Genomic DNA, 21,110 nt, shown 5'->3' on the forward strand with positions numbered 1-21,110 from the left:
CAAGAACCTCTAACGCACACAGTCATTATGTTAAGAAGCAATCAGTTGGGACTGGAGCAATAGCACAGCGGGTAGGGCGTTTGCCTTGCATGCAGCCGACCCGGGTTCGATTCCCAGCTTCCCATATGGTCCCCTGAGCACCGCCAGGAGTGATTCCTGAGTGCAAAGCCAGGAGTAACCCCTGAGCACTGCCGGGTCTGACCCGAAAAGCAAAAAAAAAAAAAAAAGAAGAAGCAATCAGTGAACTGTCATGCCAGCTTCATGGATGGTGGCATGTTTGTTTGTTATTTTTTTCCAGTAATGCCCAAACCATCATTCCCTGCCCCACCACCACCACCTGGACAGTGGAACCATTTCTCTGAGGTAAGCAAAGGCAGAACTCATGGCCCCCACGTCCTGCTGTGTATGCCATCCCAATGTAGCTTTCATAGGTGGAAGAATTCTAAAGCTGCACACAGCCTAGAATGCAATCTCTCTCACCCCCCTCCCGATCTCCAGTCCAGATAACAAGGCGGAACAATCCTGTGAGATGTTGTAAATCAATCAAGTGGCTTCTCCACCAGGACTAATTCCTGCTTTTTCTTTCTTTTTTTTCCCCTGCTTTTTGGGTCAAACCCGGCGATGCACAGGGATTACTCCTGGCTCATGCACTCAGGAATTACTCCTAGTGGTGCTCGGGTCATCATATGGGATGCTAAGAATTGAACCTGGGTTGGCTATGTACAAGGCAAACACCCTACGTGCTGTGCTATTGCTCTAGCCCCCCCCCTTTTTTTGTCCAGTTTTGGTGGCTGGGACACACCCGGTGGGTTTGGGGGTGAGTCCTAGCTCTGTGCTCAGGGCTGACTCCTGGCGGCTCTCACAGGATCCTATGTGGTGCTGGGGATTCGAACCAGAGTGATGGCCGCATGCAAAGCATCTCATCTCAGAGCGCCTCACTTCCTGTGTTATCTCTCCTGCCCCGCCTGGGAGTTTTACTGTGATATGACCTTTATCTTCTACAAAGCCACCTCTAAGTGTATGCCACGGATCCTGTAGCTGCCTGAGTCAATAATATTTTACACTGTCACTCCGAAACCTCAAGTTGTGAAGGGAAAAAAAAAACACATAGAAAGGGTTTCAGAGTGGGAAAACTTCCCACAAATATTAAATTTCTGGGAGGCAAAATTGACATTTCTTTTAGAAACTTGCAGCTTCTGGCTCCTGGGCACCACATGAGTAGGATTAATACTGTTCCTGACTTGTTCCATCCCCACTGTCAGATGGCTCTCTGCCCAGGAGGGAGCGATGTGGGCAGAAGGGCAGAGAACAGAAAAGTTCAATGTGCAGGGAATTAATTAGAGGAAGGGCCAAATGGTATGTCTTGGCAGCGCTGCTCACAATGCCCAACATTACTCCGAATCACTATTTAATCACGTACCCGTGTGCCAAGAACGGCAGGGAGGGACCGCGTAGGGCTGACTTGAAGACAGGTTTTCTGCAAATGTTAAACGAGTCCACCACAAAGGTCAAGAGAATCAAATTCTTCAACGGGTCCGTACACATTAGACAGTGCAGGAAAATACAGACCATCGCAGAGTTTGAGGAGTTCGCTATTTCCAAAGCAACTGAGAACCCCAATGACCTGACCAAGAGAACCAGACGGACCCTGGAACATGGTAATCTGCTCAAGTCCACAAAGAGGGTCCAAGAAAACAGAAGACCAACTGAGCTTCCACTGGCTAGGTGCTGGAGACAGGAGCCCTGGGGGTGGGGGAGGTCCCAGGAACCCTCGTCCCGACTTCCCAGAAATAAGCCATGAACCATAAATGCCAACGAATGATAAAACCGAATGATGAACACCCAAGGGTGTGGTGGAGGCAGGTGAAACCAAGGTCAGGCAGGATGTTTGCAAAACACCTTCACTGCTGAGTGTCAACATGCGTGAGCACAGATTATACTTTATGGGCGAGAGTTTTCCGCTTCTCCAAGTCTTCCTATGGAAGCTATTCCCAATCCCTCTGCCCCCTGCCCAGCTTGCAGCAGGACTGGCCAGCAGTGTCCAGGCTGGGAAGGATGGTCTCTGCTTCTCCTCTGCAGAACTGACACACGAGCTGAGGCAATTCTGCCGTGGCAATTCAAATGACTTTCCCATTTTTTCCCACCATGACCCAGAAGTTCTGTATTGAATCTGAGAGATGGTTTGAAGGGCTGCGGTGCGTGCTTTGAGCATGGAAGCCCAGGTTTGATCCCCAACATTGCAATGAAGGTCTTGGCAGTGCCGCCTGGAACAGCGCTCGAGCACCAAGCTGGGAGTAACTGCCAAGGATCATGGGTATGGCTCCTGAGCCCAAAGACAGGAACGCCACAGCCCTGAGAAGGGCGTGCTTTGACTGTTTTTCAGAGTCCAGTCATGATATGGACCCTCATCAGAATCTCTAGAACTTTTTCCCCCTTTCAAAACAAAAAGTCCATCCTCATCCAATAACTACTCTTATCTTCTCCCACAAGCTCCCCGCCTCCATTACATGGACAGGACAATCCTAGATGCTTCCCAGTCCGGAGCTGGCTGATGATTAGCTAACCCAGAAGGTTCATTCTTGCACTGAGCAACATTTCCAGGCCAGACGACAGAATCTGCTTCCATGTGCACAGCACACCTGACCGCTCAGCAGCCAGTCCAGGCTCACTCCTACTGCCCGTCTGATAAACAGGGCAGCGACGACCCAAGGCGCACAGGCCTCTCCCACTTACGAACACACAGCTGCTGCTCTGTGTCAGAGGTCACACACCTCTGGAGGTCCACAGAGAGGTGCAGAGAGGGGCTGGAGCAATAGCACAGCGGGTAGGGCGTTTGCCTTGCACGAGGCTGACCCGGGTTCAATCCCCAGCATCCCATAGGGTCCCCCAAGCACCGCCAGGAGTGATTCCTGAGTGCAGAGCCAGGAGGAACCCTTGAGCATCACCGGGGATGACTCAAAAAAGAAAAGGAAAGAAAAAAAAGAGAGGTATAGAGAAACAACTGCTGAGTTGGCCCACGGTTCTGCGTGCACACACACACACACACACACACACACACACACACACACACACAACTTTTTTCTCTGGCTGTGATTCCTTTAAACCAACCGCGACAAATTCACAGCTCTTGACGTAGACACTGCCCTAGACGAGGTCCTCTGGGATACAGAGTGTAAGGGAGGAAATGCATCCGTTCTGTTTTCTATGGGGACGCGGGCACCAGGAGGTGGATGAAGCCGAGAGAGTCCTGAATTCAAGCCCTGGCGGTACCAAGGCACCACCAGCTACCACCTGTGGCACTGCCGGGGTGGCATGGTGATGCCACGCTCCCCGGGTGGAGCCCCCTTAGACTGCGATGCTCTTTTATGAGCTGGACCCCAGCCTGCGGGAGGAACATGCGTGTACATCTCTCCCTGCTCCCCGACCCTGGTCTCAGTCTCTAGCCCAGTGGGCACTGGCCAGCACTTCCTCCTGGAGCCACTGGCCTCTCTCTAACTCCAGGACCGAGAACGTTCTTCCACACAACCCGATTCAGGCCTAGGGAGCGGCCAGGGGGTCCCCACAGGGATCATGACAATGAAGACAGTCAGTGTTCCCCCCAACACAAACACAGAACAGTCACCCTCAGGGCCTCCGAGGGACAGCGCCACCCACGTGGGGACCCAGACTCGCACCTTGAGCCACGGCCCCGAGACATCCCGGTGTCACCTCCACGGCACCCAGAAACGTGCCACCACTACGTTGAGGGTTCGTGTGGGGACAAGGCACGGAGAAAAGGCCCTTGTTTCCTTCCAGCACCCCGTGGGCCACCAAACAATAAATGCCCGTCCTCAGCCCGCCAGGGACACATTTCTGTAGCCAGACACAGGGCAGGATTAGTGGAGGGTGAAACCAGGCCAGCAACCCCTGGCTCCCCTGGGGCCCCACGGTGGAGCTGACCGGGTGCCGCAGGGGGGCTTGGCAGGGTCTTGAAGGAGCAATGCATTCCAGAGCTACCCGGGAGACGGGCACAGCCGGGCAAGGCCACCTGCAGAGAGAAACAGGCCTTCAGGCTGGAAAGGAAAGTTCCAGAGAGTTCTGTGGGCCAAAACAGGGACTCCACTGGAATGCAGATCTGGAGGGCAGCATGTGGGTGGGTACTGGGGAGGTGCCACTCACCCTGAGGGCCTGAACAGGTGTTGTGGCCCATGACTGCAGGAACAGAGACTGAGGCTGTGAAGGTGGGGAGGGCAGTGGCGGGTGCCAGGTGGGTGCCAGGTGGGTGCCAGGTCCTCCTCCATTCTCATGCTCTGCAAACATGGAGCTTCACGGCCCCACACCCCCACTGCCAGACTGTGAGGTCACGTGGGCTCAGGGCCCTCAGTTGCTCTTGGTTTCTGTGACTTTACCTCCCATCCCATCCCAGACCTGTGAATACTGTCGAGGCTTCTCCTGGGAAAACTAAATTTTCTATTTTTTTTTTCACTTTTTGGGTCACACCCGGAGATGCTCAGGGGTTCCTCCTGGCCCTGCACTCAGGAATTACTCTTGGAGGTGCTCGGGGGACCATATGGGATGCTGGGGATCGAACCCGGGTTGGCCACATGCAAGGCAAATGCCCTCCCTGCTGTGCTATCAGCCCCACTGAGTTGGCCTCCCCAGAACACTACATTTAAATTATACCCCCCAGGCCCCCAGGTGGGCTCCGGTGTGGAGATGGCGCTCGGGAGAAGGGACTGGGTGTGAACGGGTGGAAAGCGTCCTACAACTCTCCAAGGAAAGAGGAAGAGGAAGCGCTGGGTGAGAAGGCTGGGGGAGTCAGAGGCGGGCAGCTCATGGCCAGCTCTGCCAGCGTTCAAGGAGAGACCAGCCCGCAGGGGTAGCCCGAAGGACCCCCCCCCCTCCCGCAACACGGCATCATACAGCCTGGCTGAGTGTGGGGCCATCCAGACTGCTCGAAAGACCCCCCAGAGAAAGCCTGGAGGGGGGGAGCACAGCGACAGTCCAGCAGGCAGGGGAGGGCGCTGGCCTTCACGACACAGAGCCAGGTGTGTGCCCCAAGGCTGCCCAGCCCCGCCACGAGTGATCCCTGAGCGCAGGGCCCGGGACACAGCCCTGATGATCACTGCTGGGCATGGCCCCCAAAATCAAAACTAAAATTAATTAATTAATTAATTAAAAATAGTTTCTGGGGCCTGCAGCCCCCAGGCTGGGAGGGGGTGTGTCTGCCTCCACTCTGCACCCACACACTCCTCCTGCACCCCCTCCCCTTCCCCATCCTCGTCCCTCCCCTCCATCCTTTCCCTTCCCCTTCTCCACTCTTCCCTCCTCCCCTGCCCTCCTTCCTCCCTTGCATCAGTCCCCTGCACCCCCCATGTGGTCCTTCTCCACCCCCAGACTGCATGGGAACAGCTGAAGGTGCCTCTCCCTGGAGTGTCCACCCCACCCCCCCACCCCCAAGCAGGACTCAAGAGGGTCCGCAGATGTGATGGTGCTGGGGATTGCCGGGGGTCACGCCCAGCAGGACCCAAGAGGGACATGGAGACCAGGGATCGAGCCGGGATCCTTGGGCCCTGACACCTGAGCCATCTTCAGGCTGACAAACAGCCATGGATTTCAAAGGCGACTGAACTGAAGCTCCAAGAGGCGGCCGCCCTGGGAACCAGGACTTGTCACTCTCCAAGGCATCCCCCAGCTTCCGGGAACCAACAGGACTTGATCTTCAGACTCTGAGCTCTGCCTGAAAAGGGTCCGCGACAAGGAGGGAAAGGAGAAGCTTGCCGCGGGTGGGGGGAGGCCCTCACATGCTTCCTTCCCTCCCTCCCTCTCCCATGGAGGGAGGGAGTGGTCGCACCTGGAGGTGCTCTGGGGCTGCTGATAGCCAGACCCAGGGGACCCTGCGGTACCAAGACTCACACTCAGGGCCCCACATGCAAAGCATACATTCAGAAAACAAAAAAAAATTTTGAAAAAATTAAGAGGCAGAAACTTAAAAAGTTTCAAAGGGACGCAAACAGGTGGTGAGACCGTGGACGCCTGTGGAAGCATCTGGAGTTTCTGCACTGGGTCCTTTAGTTTATTTGGGTGTTCAAGCCACACTCAGCGATGCTCAGGGATCACTCTCAGTGAGGCTCTGGGGACCATAAGGGGTGCCAAGGATGGAACTTGAGTCAGCCATGTGCAAGGCATGTACCATAACCCCTATAGGATGCCTCCAGCCCCCACTAGGGTTCCTGATGAAAGGATGTTCCTCTGAGCTTCACCTGGACCCCAGGAAGACTCAAACTGGGGGGTCAGACTCCCCCCCATATGGAAATTGCAGAAAATTTGCTCTGAAAACTTTGATTTAGGGGTTGGTGTGATAGTACAGCAGGGAGGGTGTTTGCTTTGCATGTGGTCGACCCAGGTTCAATCCCCGGCATCCCATACGGTCCTCCAAGAACCGCCAGGAGTGATTCCTGAGTACAGAGCCAGGAGTAACCCCTGAGCATCACCGGGTGTGACCCAAAACCAAACAGAACAACAATGACAACAAACACCCTTTATGATCAGTAAATGTTTGGCTTGTAGACCTATTTTATGCACTGGGGGGGGGGGGGGGGTCACATAAAAACTTCTCAGGCTGCCAGCCAGGACCCCTTCGAGGACCTGCACTTTTGGGCTCTCCCTCTACCCCCCTCTGCTCTGCGTAATTAAGAAAAATGCATTAGCTCCACTTAAAAAGGAGTGGGGGGAGGAGAAAGCAATTTTCCCAAACCCCGAAAGTTTTTCTCATTAGATTGGTCCTTCTTACGGCCAGACAGCGACAACTGCAGTGATGGTTTATTCCCTGCATTTATGAACTTCTGAGAGCTATTCCCCACCCCCCATCAGCCCCCTACTCCCCGGGAGAAAATAGCAAACAGCTGCTGGAGCATTCCTGCAGCCAGACCCGAAGCAGGGGGCCCGAAGCAGCTCTGCTCTCTCACACACGTCTGCATGGATGCCCCAGCCTAACATTTTCAGGCCAGTGTTTGTTTAAATGCAACATTCAGGCATCAAGGATCTCAAAAGGGCAGCTAACGGAATTTAGCCTGAATGTTTTTTTTGGGGGGGGGGGGGAGGACACTTTTTAAAATCTATTGAGAGAGTTTAAATTGAACCCCAGGAGACTGAGCCCAGGCAGGCCCATTTATCACTGGAGTTAAATTAAACACAGAAGGGGCCTAGCGAGCACCAGGGACATACATTGCTGATACCAGGGACATACATTGCTGACGCTTTGCTCTTGGGGGGGGGGGGGACCCAAAACCAGGTCCTGTGAGGGGGACGCGAGGCGGTGCCGACTCACCAAACTCCCTCCCCTCAGTCTGTTTGAAGCTGTAGCTAGCTCCTCAGAAGCTAGCTCAGACAGCCCTGGGCAGACTCTCCCTCCCTCCTGGTTTTAAATAGCCAATTAAATTGTACTTAGGCCCTGAGACGGCAACCAGCCCAGCCGGCCTTGTCTGCGCATTTCATGTGAAGGAGTTGGAAAAGTAGCGCACAGACACCAGTTTCACCAGAAACCAATCAACTGCACTGGTAGTCCCAAGGGCAAGAGGAAGAATCACGGCCACCAGTATGCTAGAAAGTTCTCCACCCCTCTGGGCCAAAAAAGAAAAGACGTTTAGAGACTTAAGTCAAAGGGCACCTTCTTCTTCTTCTTCTTCCTTATTTTTTTGGTTTTGTTATTTTGGTTTTTTTGGAGGGCCACACCTAGCGATGCTCAGGGGTTACTCCTGGTTCTGCACTCAGGAAATACAGCTGCTGGGGCTCAGGGGACCCTTTGGGATACTGGGGACTGAACCTGGGTCTGCCGCATGCAAGGCAAATGTCCTACACACTAGACTATCTCTTTGGCCTCTACTTCTTTTTTTCCCCATTTTCTTTATGGGGGGGGGGGAGATACCTTCCTTAAGACAGCTAAAATAGGGGGAAAAGGCAAAAGGGGGGATGCAGAATTTAAAATGAGGAAAATAAATGGTGCCCCAAAGAGACGGTCCCTATGACCTAGCACCCATGCAGTGGGGAGTCAGAAGACAGGGCCCCAGAGGAAAACCAACCAAACACAGCCTCCAGAGTGCACCAAGAACACGGCAGCAGGACATCTGCCTGGGATGCGGCAAATCTGGGCTTCACCTGGACAGACCCCAACACCCCACATGGTCCCTGGACTCTGGCCAGGAGTGATCCCAGAGTGCAGAGCCAGGAGTAAACCTGAGCACCGCCTGGTTTGGCATGCACGCATGCACACACACACACACATGGATATACACACACTTGCACACACATCGATACACACATATGCACATGCACACACACATACACATACGGATACATGCACACACTTGCACACACACGGATACACACATACACACGCACACACACGTGGATACACACACATACACACATGGACATATGCACACACACGGACACTGACACATACGGATATACACACACTGACATACAGACACACACAGATAGACACACATGGATAGACACACACACAAAGATATACATAGACAAACACAGATACACACATAGATACACATACAGACATGGACACACAGACAGATCTATATGGGCAGACATACACACGGGGACACACACACATACATAAATACATAGACACACAGCTACATACACACACGGACACAGACACACACACATGGACATACAGACATAAACACAGATACACATGAACACACACACACACACACACACACACACTTCTGCTACGTCTTCAATTCCTGAGCCCATGCGCAGGAACATAGCCGTAAAGCCTCCCCCACCCCCATTTCAGCCCTTGAGCGGGGACAGCAAAAGAATGAGGGATCCTTGGGCGCCAAGTCCAGGTTCCCAAGAAGAGGAGCCTTTGAAGCCCAGCGTGACCCAGAGGGCTGACCTCTGGCCTCCTGCCCCTCTCCAGCCCGGCCCACTGTTTTCCGTAAAGATCTCAGAAGGCCCAGTTCTCAGAGCTGTCAGTTATCCAGGAAAGTGACAAATATTCTCAAGGCAAGCCCAACATTTCGTTAACAGACATGCTAACAGAGACCAAATGCCCTGAGAAACGGAAGAGAAAGAAAACCAAGACCTGGAAAAAAGGCCAAAGGCTCAGAGAAACCCTCGGCACGCCAGCAGGTACAGGAAGGAGGGGCCAGGGGGAGTGGTTGTGGCTATAGGACAAGAACAGAGAGAGAGACAGAGACAGATAGAGAGACAGACAGAGACAGACAGACAGAGACGGAAAAAGACAGATACACACACACAGAGGGCCGTATGGAAAGCATGTGTGTGTGGGGGAGGGACACGCCGCGGGAAGGGGGGGGCAGGGGCCCTGTCTAGAATGGGGAAAGAACCAGGAGAGCAGCAGGCTGAGACCCCATTATTATACTTGCCCATTATTACCAAGTGAGTTTAAAACGGGCCGGAGAGAGACTCGGAGAGGAGGGAGACACAGTGCTCACAGAGCATGCAGCTACCTGGGTCTCCCTAAGCACCATCAGGGAACAGTCCTGAGCATCTCTGGAGATGGCCTGAACAAACTGTGACCCCCCCCCAATATAAAAATAACACCAAGGGACTGAAGTGATAGCACAGCAGTTAGGATGTCGGCCGTGTCGCCTTGCACACGGCCGACCCAGGTTCAATTCCCAGCATCCCACATGGTCCCCTGAGTAACCAGGAGTAACCCCTGTGCATCGCCAGGTGTGACCCAAAAAGCAAAACATAAATAAATAAATACATAAATACATAAATACATAAGACCCCTTTGGGAGGGGGCAGACAGCGACAGCCCAGACCCTTCTAGGAGGAGCCCCTTGGGGGTCCCAGAGGCTGAGCCCCTTGGCAGGCCCCCCGGCTTACGGCCATCCAGGCAGGAGGGAACACATGACACCAGGCCTAATTGGGTGGAACCTGGGCCTGGGAAGGACTTGGGGGGTGTGGCCCCAATCCCCCACCCCACCCCTCCCCAAAAAATAGAAATCTCCCAGCTTCCCTGGGCCTCAGTTCCCACAAACTGTCTTTCCACAGAAACTGGGGTCTCCCTTACCAGGCAGGAGCCCCCCACCCTGGCCCCAGGCTTCAGATGAGATGCACCCCTGCAGCACCAGGCCCCCTCCCTCCCTCCCCTGCTCATTTCCTCTCCTGAGACCTCAAGTGACCCAGCTAATGAAAACACTCAGAGCCATCTGCTCCGCCTAGGAAGCTGAAGGAAGAGCCTGGCTGTGCTTACCCTGCAGGGTCACGGGAGCCCCTTCTCAGGGGCCTTCCAGGGCCACCCCACCCCCATCCCTGCAGGCCTGGCAGGGGGGCCAGGGGGAGCTAAGGAAGAGCCCTTAACCCTTCAGATCCTGGCCTGGAGATCGGACAGCGCCTCTTCCTTTAAGGCCTGGGGCCCAGAGGCTTCCCAACACAAGATAAAGCACCTGTTGAATGTTCTATAAATACCCGGACCCGACCTTCCTACACAAGTACCCGGAGAGTCTCTACAAGTACCGGGCAAAGCGGGTGCGGAAACCAATGGGCTGGGAAGACTGCCCGGAGAGAGATAGACCTTTGGGAAGGCCGCTGCTTTTTGGGGGGTGGGAGGAACAGCAGAGAGGTCTTCTCCTGCAGTGCTGAGGTCGTAGGGTCACCCCCAGCAGTGGGGCCTTGGTCTCCCCAACAGCCACTCTCTGCCCTTCTCCAGGCCGTCACAGAAATCCTCCGTGACCCAGATGTTCTACCAGATGAGGTAGAACAGATGAGAGACCAGGCATGACCCCGATTCTGTTGGGGGTGACAGAGCACAGGGACAGGAAGTCACAGTCCATGCTCCCCGCTCCTACTAGGCAGAGACAGACCCATTCCACAGATGCACAACCAGGTCCAGTGCCTGTTCTGGGCCACGGGACTTAGACTCGGATCTCCAGCACCAGTGGCTTTATTTGCCTCGGCTCGTTTAAAGGCTCTGAAGAGCACGAGGGAGGGTTTCTGATGTGAGCCTCTTTTTCGAGAAGGGCAAAGCAAGACAGAGATGAACCACCCTGCCCAGCGGGGCCACAATTGAGCAGAGTTGGAACCCAGATTCGGCTGGGAGATAGAAGGATGGAAGTAAAAAGAAGACGGCAGGAGGGGAGCTAGAAGCCTCCAGTCGCATCCCGGCTGGCAGACAGCACCTGGGTAAAATGGTGATCGCACTGGGAATGCTGAAGCATGTATCAGTCAGGACATGATAGGTCCCTTCTGCAGGCTGAAGGGTGACACGTGGATGGCATCAACATCAGCAACAACCACAGAAAGTACTTTTTCAAAGGAGCAAACACACTGGCTTTTATTGCTTCTCTCTGTCTAGGCAGGCTGGAGCGATAGCACAGCGGGTAGGGCATTTGCCTTGCACGCGGCCAACCCGGCTGGCCCAGGTTTGATTCCTACGTCCCTCCTGGAGAGCCCAGCCAGCTACCAAGAGTATCCCGCCTGCACGGCAGGGCCTGGCAAACTCCCTTTGGCATATTCGATATGCCAAACAAACACAGTAACAAGTCTCACGATGGAGACATTACAGGGCCCGCCCGGGCAAATCGATGAACAATGGGAGGACAGTGCTAGACAGTGTTAGTGGTAGTCCGTCTAGGCAGGGAGCTCCCACCTAGCTCCAGGCCATTGAGGAATGAGCACTGGACAGTTCCCCAGCCCAAGCAGAGCTGGAGGCACAGACTCCAAAGAAGTGAAAGTAATATCTCGCCAGACCAGTTTGGCCAGAGAGAAAACGCAAGGAGGAGGAGGGCGGGGAGAAGGAAGGAAGGAAAGAGGGGGGGAAGGGCCAGAAGTTCTAGAAGGTCTGGCGCTGACAGGTGCACCAAGTCTAGTTTTACAATTCCGGCTGCCGGTTGCTGACTTTGTTCTTCGGAACATGAAGGAGATAAGAACACCCCTCCCCCTCCCCCACCCCAACAAATCAGAGAGAGACAAAGGTTACTGCGCCCCACGGCCCGGTTCAGACTGAGCTCTGCTCTGCGGAAGAAGCTTTATCTCTCCCAGCCACTGGGGAGGAATTCACACCCTCTCACAATATGCCTTGAAATGAATATAATTTAGTGAATCATATCACCCTCTAAACCATTAAATGATGGGTTACAGCCCGCTAATGGCAGCGATTAAATTTCTGCCCCTTCGGCCAACTGGGAGTCAGAGGCAGATGGCCCCACCTGAAAAGCAGGTTCCGTTCCCAAGGTCTGTTTAGCAGCTGGTTGTTAGGAGTTCAAGGGCTGTTCTCCTCCTCCTCCTCCTCCTCCACAAGCAACATTTCACTGTGGTGTTTAGGGTCCCGGGTGGGGCGGAGGATGGTGGGAAACCCAACCCAGGACCCTCAAGGGGGGACAATGCGCTCCAAGGGAGGAGTGGCCAGCATTGTAGAAAAACACTAGAAAGTTCCAGAAAGCTGGACAGACACACTCATGCCTCTGGCCTTCCGGCTATGCTGTTCCCTGCATCTCCACGGCACTGCCATGCAAGGAGGTGGCCAGAGGCTCTGAAGAAATGCAGAGCCTGGGAGGGAGGGTCCAGGCGGGGCAGGGGGGCGCAGCTCTGGTCGAGGACCACCAACTTGTACCTGCCACCCACCTACTCAAGGCCGCTGTTCCTCCTCTGTCCATTCCCTCCCGGCCCCTGGATGGCAGCTCCCATCACAGGGTCTCTACACCCACACCCTTCCCCACAGGCCACGGTGGTCAATCTCTCTACTGGCATGAAAACACATGCGAGGCCCGGGCCAGTCTCTCAGGACACGTCCTGCCAGTCACTCTGGCCAGTGGCCCTGCCTTCACACCCAGGCTCACGCACGCAATCCCCACGGCCCAGGACCCATCTGGGACAAGCAGGTGAAGGTCCGTCCATGGAGCCTGTGGCAACAAACCCACGCGCACAAAAGCCCATTTCCCCATGGTCACAGGAAAGCATGCGTGAGACCCAGGAGCATCCACAGACACAAGCGCTATTCACACATGAAGCCGAAATGCCGACAGTTCTGAATCCGAACGGCTGAGAGAGGCCTAGGTGGGTGGGTGTGGGGTGGGGGTGCTGAGGACATAGCCGCTGCCCCCGCCACCAGGCCACCCCCTTGCACTGTAGACAGATCAAGCCTACTCACTGGCACTTCGAAGGCCTCCTGGGTGTCATCCAGCATCTGGATCTTGATAGACATCAGCTTCCCGGAAGGCGCGGGAGGCGGCTTCTGCCCGGCTTCCAAAGTGCTGATCCCCGAGTTCTCGGGGGCGCCCAGGCGGGCGCCTGGGGTCGGCTTCTGCTCTATTTCCCCCATGATGAAAGCCGACCCGATCCTCTGCAAGGAGTGAGAGAGAAGGCAGCGTGAGAAGCAGAGCCCCAAGCTAGGAAGGCCACACATCTGGGGGTCAGTCCCGCTCACTCCCGGCCCCCTGCCTGGGGTCAGTCCCTCTCACTCTCGGTCCCCCACCTTGGGGGGTCAGCCCTGCTCACTACCGGCCCCTGACTGGGGTCAGTCCCACTCACTCCTGGTCGACTGCCCACACCGGCCACAGGCACGCCCAGAGCCAGCCTGCATTTCACCAACATGGTTTCACAAGTTTTCTTGTTTTTCGTTTTACGGTCAGACCCTAAGTTCAATTATAAATTCTGCTGCACCTTACATACTTATTATTCGGCTGAATATTGGCAGAGTTCAGTGGGAGCTAAATCGTGTGCACCCGTGAAACATCTTTTATAGCTATAGGGACTTATGTGGTGACATGGGCCTTAGCAAGATAAGCAGATCTCTCTCTCTCTCTCTCTCTTTCTCTCTCTCTCTCTCACACACACACACACACACTCTCTCTCTCTCTTTCTCTATATCTATCTATCTCTATCTCTATCTCTCTGTCTCTGTCTCTGTCTCTCTCTCTCTCTCTCACACACACACACACACACGCACGCACACACGCAAACAAACTTAGGATATCTCGCAGAGATGTCATATGCACCCCTTCAAGCCAAGACGATCTGAGCTTAGCCCATCTGCTGGGTCGTTTCTTCCCTGACCCCAGCTCCTCCCCACGGCGCCCCTTTCCCCAAGCGATGGGGAAGGTGTGGGCCTGACTGAGGAGGCACCACAACCTTAGTGTTGACCACAGCAGAGCACAGAGGACTATAGCAGACCACGGAAAAAGGCAGCAGACCACAGAAGACCATGGAAGACCACAATGGACCACAGTGGATCAAGGAAGAACACGGTGGAGCACAGCAGACCATGGTGGACCATGGCTGACCATAGCAGACCACTGCAGACCACGGAAGACCACAACAGACCATGGCAGACCACAAAAGACCATGGAAGACCACAATGGACAACAGTAGATCAAGGAAGAACACGGTGGAGCACAGCAGACCATGGTGGACCACGGCCGACCATAGCAGACCACCGCAGACCATGGAAGACCACAGCAGACCATGGAAAGACCACAGCAGACCATGGCAGACCACAGTGGACCACAGAAGACCACAGTGGACAATGGAAGATCACAGCAGACCATAGCAGAGCACGGCATACTGTAAGGAACCACAGGAGAGCACGGTGGCCTCAGGGGCCAAGCCCAGCAGGCATCTCCTCCAGCTCCTGTGTGAAGTTCCACCCCCCCGCCAGTCCCTCCAAAGGGAACTGTCTGTGGAGATGGGGTCTCCAAGGGATGCAAATCCACCCAGACCAGGAGTCCCTGTCAGAGGAGGAGACATGCCCCACCAGACAGCACCCAGAGTGGCAGCACAGAGCAGAGACCTCGGGACACCCAGCAAGAAGACGGCCCCTGCCCTCACCTCAGTCTGGGAGCCCCGCCCTCTCTTCCCCAGATTTCTGGCATTTCAGACCCCTCGCTGTGGCTGTGGAGGTTAGTGAGGGCCGAAACTCCCCCATGCATGGGTGGGATAGACAAATGGGGGTGGGGGAGAGGTGTGAGGGAAGAGGTGTGAGGGGAGGGGAATGAGGGGAAAATGTGAGGCTAGAGGTGTGAGGTGCTCAGAACCACTAAAAGTTGTCTGGGTCTGGGGCCAGGGCAATAGCACAGTGGGTAGGGTGTTCGCCTTCTACACGGCCGACCCGGGTTCAATTCCCAGCATCCCATATGATCCCCTGAGCACAGACAGGAGGAATTCCTGAGTGCAGAGCCAGGAGTAACCCCTGTACATTGCCGAGTGTGACCCAAAAAACAAAAAAACAAAAAGTTGTCTGGGACTGTCAGCCCCATGGCTGGCCTCGTCCTTCTCCTCAAGAGATAGCACCCCAGGGTGGCGCGCACGTGCGCGCGCGCACACACACACATACACACACACACACACACACACACACACACACGTATGTCTCCCCTCAGAAAAAACATTCCCTTCTTAACCCGACACCAAGGCCTGGCGTGCAGGGCCGGATAGGAGTAGCTGAGAAGCATCACTTCAGACCAGTGGTGAGGGTGGGGCGGGTAGAAGCAACTGAGATGCCAAGAGCAGCACCCCCTTCTCCCGCCCATCCCCCAACGCCCCCCCACACACACCCACGTCTGCCCTGACACAGTCTTTCATGCCCAGGGTTCTTGGACAAGGCTGCCCAGGGCTTCACCATAGGCCTTCCCCACCCCTGCCCCGAGGGGGCCTTCTAGAAAGGTCTACGCTTCCGCTCACCCACTGTTGGGTCTCAGCAGGTCAACGGGCGATGAGAATAGACCCAGCCATCTCCACCCCTGGCAGAATCAGTGCTGCCGACCCAGCCTCAGGCGGACAAAGCGACTCCCATATTCGCGTCCGGCCCGTGGCCCTGCGTCTGGAAATAAATGCAGCCTCCGCCAAGAAGTCCACCCAACCCCGCTCCTGCGGCGGGCGCTGGAGCCAGCCCAGACCTGGCTTTGAGAAACCCCCTTGGGCACCTGCTCCCAGCCTGCCCGGCCCCAGGCAGTGACACCTCCCTGGCCGCTCTGCAGACAGGGTGACAGGCCAGCGCCCCACCACAACGTGACTCATTACCCCCGGAGCACCTAAGCAAACCTCCCTTCCTTCCTCACCTTCCACTCGGGGCGGGGGGTTGGGGGTCCTCCTCCCCTCTTCCAGTCTGGGAACCCAGAGTGAACACGCGGTACCTGGCCAATCACCGTCAAGTGGAGTTTGTGGCAGGAGCCAATCAGGACTTACGTGGGACTCAGTTTCCATTTTCTTCTCTGGTCTCAGGGCCCCTCCCACTTGGGTGCTCAGAGGAAGACCAGGAGGTGCTGCGGATTGAGCCTGGGCCCCCCACAGATACAAATTCGACCCTCTGGGCCCTTCTCCCAGGCCCAACAGGATTGCTCCCCTCTCCCTCCCTCCCTCCCTCTCTCCCTCCCTCCCTCTCTCCCTCCCTCCCTCCGTCCTTCCTCTCTAACCATGACCTTATGCCTCTGCCTCCCACTTCAGGACACTGATGTTCCAGCCAGGCCTGTCATCCTTCTCATCCATCCGCTGAAGGGAAGCGGGGTGGATTCCAAAGGAGCCCGGCCTGCAGCCTGGCGTGGAGCAGGCTAAGCATGGCGGGGAGTTTGCAGGGGGAACAAGGGTGAGCAAGGAATGGATGACCCCCCAGAGCCAACACGCCCTGGACGGGGATTTCCAGGAGGAGAAGCCCTGTCCTGCTCACAGTGCCCACTGAGTGCTCCTGAGTCCCTCCCTGCTGCCCCCCCTGCAGGGCTCTCTGCGAAAGGCCACCCCACTGCACAGCGACCAACCATCCTCCCCCACGTCCTATTTACAGACCCTATATACAGGCGGAAGCTCTCCATGAACTGCCTTTCTTCTTCAGAGCTGCGGGGCCCGAGAGGGGCTCTGCGTGTGGTTTGGCTTTATGCTGATGAGAAGGAAAACCCCAGCCCACAAGGAGCAAAGTGACAGGATGCAAGGCCGGCCTGGTGAGAGCCGTGGCTCCGGAGACTGCGTGGTGAGGTGAGAGAGCGCTTTACTGCACGGAGAAGGGATTCAGAGGAAGCACTGAACAAGAGCCCAAGAAGAAAGAACCAAACGTCTCACTGGCAGGTTTGTTGGTGTATTTATTATGCGAGGGAGGGTTAGAGCTCAGGGCTTCCTCCTGGCTCAGTGCTCAGGGATCATTCCTGGCAGGGCTGGAACGTGGGTCAGCCACGTGCCAGTTTCCTGCACACATGCACACACACATGCACACACACACACCTCTGCCCTGTCCTCTCGCTCCAGCCCCTGGGCTGAGGAGACGCTCTGCATGCGGAAGGCCCAGGGGCACACACCAGCACCACTGGGTCCCCACCCAGAGCGACCCCCATCCAGGGCCGGGTGTGGCCCAAATGCCACGCACAGGAGGGAAACCTGAGTCCTGAGGCCCCAGGGCCTCGGCTTCCTGGGTCCATCCTAAAGCAAGACAGGCTCGTGAGCCCCAAATATGCACCCCGCCCCTAAGGTTTGGAATGAGACGGATCAGCCAAGACCCAGGAGAAAATACCGCAAAGGCAGGCACGGCAAGAAGATGGTGAGAGGGGGTGTGCAGGCTCCGCCCCCCAGCACGGCCAGCCCAGCCCTCTGGACAGCAGCAAGGACCGGCGCTGGGCACACATAGCAAAGAGGAGACTCACAGGGACGAGACCAGTCACAGGCACAAGAGGGATGCAGACACATGTACACACGTACACACACACACATAGCAGCCACACAAGGCCACTGGTGACTCCACACACAGCACACACATGCACACACACCCGCCTACACAAGAACTACGAAGACTCCTGCACACATGCACATATGCATGCACACACACCCTACTGCACAAGAACTATGACGACTACAGCACATGTGTGTACACACATGCGCACACACCCTTCGATACAAGAATGACGACTCCAGGACACATGCGCTGACACATGCGCACACATATGCACACACATGCACACACCCCCTCCTACACAAGAACTACAATGACTCCAGCACCTATGTGTACACACATACATGAACATGCACACACACCCTCCTACACAAGAATTACGATGACTACAGCACACATGTGTACACACATGCACATATATGCACAAGCATCCTCCTATACATGAACTCTGAGCACGCCAGCACACAGAGGACATGTGCACACACATATACACACACTCCGCACAAGAACTCCGACAACTCCAGCACACGCATGCACACACCTCCGCCCCCCCGCAAAAAAAATTTTATGACTATACCTCGCACACACACACACTCAGACACAATTCCTTTCACTGCAACACAAGGACATCTTCGGGCCCCTCCGAGGCTGCACAGAATCCAACTAACACCGCCACTAACAAAGTGTCTTTACAAAGTCACTGCAAAAAAGAGAAAACCGAGCGACAGATGAAGAACACCCACCCGGGGTTGTCAGATGCTGCAGATTCGACTCTTGTCAAACACACTGTCAGAAATGAGCTAAACGGGGAGTGAGCTGCCACGTAAATAAAAACAGAAGGGAAGGCACGGCGTCCAGGGGAGCCACGGGAAAGGGGTGGGCGTGTGCGTGCGTGCGTGTGTGTGTGTGTGTGTGTGTGTGGATGCCACCATTATAGGGTGAACACTTGTGTCACTAGTAAATCCCTAATGCAACGAATTTCCCAAACTGTTATTCTTAGTTCTTAGGAGGTGAAGCTTTAAGAGATAATGAGGGGGGCTGGAGTGATAGCACAGCGGGTAGGGCTTTTGCCTTGCACGCAGGCAACCCATGTTCGATTCCCAGCATCCCATATGGTCCCCTGAGCACCCTTCCTGAGTGCAGAGCCAGGAGTAACCCCTGTGCATCACCGGGTGTGACCCAAAAAGAAAAAAAAAGAGGTGATGAGGGACATGTTAATAAGGTCGGTGCCCGTATAAAAACGCCTCCAGCAGGTTGACGGGAGAATACAGAGGCTTAGGGGCTTGCCCTGCTCACAACTGACGCTGGTTCCATCCCAGGTACAGTATCTGGTCCCCTGAGCACCTGGAGGAGTGACCTGAGCCTGAAATTCCCTGAGCACAGCCAGATGGGGTCCCAACTCCCCCCACCCGATGACAACAACGTAAAACATCGTACCCAGGGCATTCCCAACACCACTGCCCATCTTCAAAACTCTCAAAGAAACCGTGGGCATCAAGGAGCGGAGTTCTAAAAATGTATGTGAAGAATCAAAATGTTACAACAACACTGAAAGAGTGAAAGAGGCAACACCAATACTCTCCTCAAAGAGGGCTGGACCCACCGACACGCTCACAGCCGCTCTCCACACGCTCGAGCAAGCATCATTCATGAGTGAATCTATTCCTGGACCACGCGGCTGCAAATGTGGCCGCATGATACTTCAAACCACACACCCTACCCACACTCCAAGATTACGGTACCACATCTGATAGTGTTAAAAGTAGAAGGCAAACAATTTTAGAGGAAAATATACATTTTATTTTAATTTCTTTTTACAGGGGGCTGGAGTGACAGCACAGTGGTAGTGAGTTTGCCTTGCACGCAGTCAACATGGCCGACCTGAGTTCAATTCCTCCCCCCTCTCGGAGAGCCCGGCAAGCTACCAAGAGTATCTCGCCCACACGGCAGAGCCTGGCAAACTACCCGTGACGTATTCGATATGCCAAACACAGTAACAAGAAGTCTCATGATGGAGACGTTACTGGGCCCGCTCGAGCAAATTGATGAACAACAGGAGGACCGTGATTATTGATTATTCTTTTTACAGATACATATATAGAAAGTACACAAGGCTCAACCTTTAACAGCATGTTAGCAATCTCTTATAAAAGGGCTTAATGGTCACTGAGTGGAATACAACAATCTTCACACTCTTTCCTCTAAGGATACTTTTTTTATAGCATTTTCAGTGGTTTTTTCATAACAAACAATGCAAAATATATTATTTTGGTTCTGCTTTGGGAGGGGACTGAGGTTCAGGATGGAAACACCCAGAATATGATGGTGGGAAGGTGTAATGGTGGTGGGATTGGTGTTTGAATATTAAATGTAATCAAATATTGTGAACTACCTTATAAAATAAAAAAAAATAAAAATAAGAGGGTTGGACTGGCAGGACAGTGGGGAGGGACTGACTTTGCATGTGACCAATGTGGGTTCGATCCCCAGCATCACACATGGTTCCGGAGTCAAGCCCGGAGTAAATCCTGAGCACTGCTATGTGTGGCTCCCAAACAAAAAAAAAAATCAAGAAACATATTAAAAAAATTCATGTGTTTCAAACTTTCAAACAAAAAACTAAGAAACACATAAAAATAACTCATGCATTTCAAAGTAGAAATTATATTACATTTTTTATGTCCTCAAAGAAATGAAAAAAAAAAGAAGAAAAGAAAAAGTTTAAACCCAGCTGAAAGCTGATTCAAATATAAAAGCCAAACTTTTAAATTATTTTCTTATACAAGGTCTTAAAGACCCCAGGGCAAGATACACCAATCTTCACAGGCTTTCTTCTTCTTTTTTTTTCCTTGGCTTTTTGGGTCACACCCCGCATTGCCCAGGGGTTACTCCTGGCTCATGCACTCAGGAATTACCCCAGGCGGTACTCAGGGGACCCTATGGGACCGGGTCAGTCACAGGCAAGGCAAAGTCCCTACCCGCTGTGCTATCGCTCCAGCCCCTCACACACTTTCTTCTAAGGAAAGCTTTTTTGATCATTTTGAACAAATTATTTATAAAAAGTAGCACGGTAGCACTGTCCTGTGGCACTATCCTCCCGTTGTTCATCGAATTGCAGTAACGTCTCCATTGTGAGACTTGTTACTGTTTTGTGGCATATCGAATATGCCACGGGGAACTTGCCAGGCTCTGCCATGCGAGCAGGATACTCTTGGTAGCTTGCTTGGCTCTTCAAGAGGGACGGAAGAATTGAACCCAGGTCAGCCACTTGCAAGGCAAATGCCCTACCTGCTGTGCTATCGCTCCAGCCCATGATATAAATTATTTAGAGCCTGCTGTTGGGGCAGGCTTGGGTAGTGGTTGGAAAAATTGGAAATAATGATGGTAGGAAGGTACAATGGTGGTGGGATTGGTGGTTGGAATATTGAATGTAATGAATCATCATGAACAACCTTATAAAAATAAAAATTAAAAAATTAATTAT

General features: G+C 54.1%; 2 protein-coding genes across 4 annotated transcripts in view; one reads left to right on the forward strand and one right to left on the reverse strand.

Annotated features, from left to right (window-relative positions):
• Window positions 1-21,110, forward strand: part of STK24 (serine/threonine kinase 24) — a 314,684-nt gene that overhangs the window by 223,430 nt on the left and 70,144 nt on the right. The gene's annotated exons all lie outside the window — the stretch shown is intronic.
• The window catches only part of FARP1 (FERM, ARH/RhoGEF and pleckstrin domain protein 1), a 253,166-nt gene that overhangs the window by 176,766 nt on the left and 55,290 nt on the right, over window positions 1-21,110 (reverse strand). For all 3 annotated transcript variants that reach the window (XM_056108853.1, XM_056108862.1, XM_056108844.1), the window contains exon 2: window positions 13,130-13,321. In XM_056108853.1, coding sequence (XP_055964828.1) covers window positions 13,130-13,300 — 171 coding nt within the window. In that variant the 5' untranslated portion in view covers window positions 13,301-13,321. The remainder of the gene's footprint in view (window positions 1-13,129; window positions 13,322-21,110) is intronic.

The sequence above is a fragment of the Sorex fumeus genome, unplaced genomic scaffold (assembly GCF_029834395.1).
Source record: "Sorex fumeus unplaced genomic scaffold, SorFum_2.1 ptg000008l, whole genome shotgun sequence".
NCBI lineage: Eukaryota > Metazoa > Chordata > Mammalia > Eulipotyphla > Soricidae > Sorex > Sorex fumeus.